The sequence below is a fragment of the Rhincodon typus genome, unplaced genomic scaffold, assembly GCF_021869965.1.
Source record: "Rhincodon typus isolate 14 unplaced genomic scaffold, sRhiTyp1.1 hic_rhity00000069, whole genome shotgun sequence".
NCBI classification, from domain to species: Eukaryota; Metazoa; Chordata; class Chondrichthyes; order Orectolobiformes; family Rhincodontidae; genus Rhincodon; species Rhincodon typus.
Genome location: NW_025965707.1, coordinates 173,678 through 175,511, shown reverse-complemented (window position 1 = coordinate 175,511; position 1,834 = coordinate 173,678). Strand labels below are relative to the sequence as shown.

General features: G+C 60.4%; 1 protein-coding gene across 1 annotated transcript in view; it reads left to right on the top strand.

The window, feature by feature from the left end:
* LOC109926643 (low-density lipoprotein receptor-related protein 1-like) overlaps window positions 1–1,834 on the top strand; it is a 25,534-nt gene that overhangs the window by 6,068 nt on the left and 17,632 nt on the right. Inside the window, exons 4-6 of the mRNA XM_048621149.1 lie at window positions 350–501; window positions 902–1,026; window positions 1,324–1,695. Coding sequence (XP_048477106.1) covers window positions 350–501; window positions 902–1,026; window positions 1,324–1,695 — 649 coding nt within the window. The remainder of the gene's footprint in view (window positions 1–349; window positions 502–901; window positions 1,027–1,323; window positions 1,696–1,834) is intronic.

Here is a 1,834-nt window from a genome sequence, read left to right as displayed (position 1 = left end):
CACCCATCCGCCTCTCTCCCTGTCTCTCCCTGCTCTCTCTCACACCCATCCGCCTCTCTCCCTGTCTCTCCCTGCTCTCTCTCACACCCATCCGCCTCTCTCCCTGTCTCTCCCTGCTCTCTCTCACACCCATCCGCCTCTCTCCCTGTCTCTCCCTGCTCTCTCTCACACCCATCCGCCTCTCTCCCTGTCTCTCCCTGCTCTCTCTCACACCCATCTGTCGGTCTCTCTACCCCTCTCTGGCCTGCTTCCCTCTCTTTCCTCCGTCTCTGCACCCCCCCATCTGTCACTCTCACCTCCACCCACCCCCCACCCACCCCTCTGCCCGCTCGCCCCGACCACCCCACAGGAAGGCAAGCTGTACTGGTGTGATGCACGAACCGATAAGATTGAGCGCATTGACCTGGAAACCGGGGAGAACCGGGAACTGGTCCTGTCCAGCAACAACATGGATATGTTTTCAGTCTCTGTCTTCGAGGACTACATCTACTGGAGCGACAGGTGGGTCTCTGCCTTTGGTACTCTCTCCCTATCTCCGTCACTCCCTCCATTCCCCTACACCCCCTCCCTATCTCTGTCACTCCCTCCATTCCCCTACACCCCCTCCCTATCTCCGTCACCTCCTCCTTATCTCCATCACTCCCTCCATCTCCCTACAACACCTCCCTATCTCTGTCACTCCCTCCATCCCCCTACAACACCTCCCTATCTCCGTCACACCCTCCATCTCCCTACAACACCTCCCTATCTCTGTCACTCCCTCCAACCCCCTACACCCCCTCCCTATCTCCGTCACCCCCTCCAGCCCCCTCTGTCGAGTGTGTCAGTACAATACAGTATGTTGACAGCGATGGTGGGTGCCCAGTTGAAGTCGGTGAATGTGGTTATTTTGTTGGAACAGGACCCACGCTAATGGCTCCATCAAACGTGGTTCGAAAGACAACGCGACAGACTCTGTGGCCTTGAGAACGGGAATTGGTGTCCAGCTCAAAGACATTAAAGTCTTCAACAGGGAACGGCAAAAGGGTGAGGATTTATTTTGTTGTTCGTACCCAACGTGTTCAGGGACTTCAACTGCGCCCGCTCCCTCGGCACTGACCCTGCGACAGCGCCCCGCTCCCTCACCCTCCCTCAGCGCCCCGCTCCCTCGCCCTCCCTCAGCGCCCCGCTCCCTCGCCCTCCCTCAGCGCCGGACTCCCTCACCGTCCCACAGCGCCCCGCTCCCTCGCCCTCCCTCAGCGCCGGGCTCCTTCCCCCTCCCACAGCGCCCCTGCTCCCTCGGCTCCAGCCCCACCGTGACGTCCCTCATTGTCCCTTCCCCAGGCACGAATGTCTGCGCCGACAACAATGGAGGGTGCCAGCAGCTGTGCCTGTACCGCGGCAACGGTCAGCGGACGTGCGCCTGTGCCCACGGCATGCTGTCGGACGATGGGGTGACCTGCCGGGACTATGACGGCTACCTGCTGTACTCGGAGCGCACCATCCTGAAGAGCATCCACCTCTCGGACGAGAGGAACCTCAACTCCCCAGTCAAGCCCTTCGAGGACCCCGACTTCATGAAGAATGTCATCGCCCTGGCCTTCGACTACGGCCACGGGGCAAAATCCGGCAACCGCATTTTCTTCAGCGACATCCACTTCGGGAACATCCAGCAGATCAGCGACGACGGCTCAGGCAGGAAGACCATCGTGGAGAGTGAGTGTGTTCATAGCCCCGCAGCGTCCAAGTTAGGGTGGGTTGACCGTGGGAAATTGTCCCGTAGTGCCCGGGGATGTGCAGGTTAGGGCGGGATTGGCCGTGGGAAATTGTCCCACAGTGCCCAGGGATGTGCAGG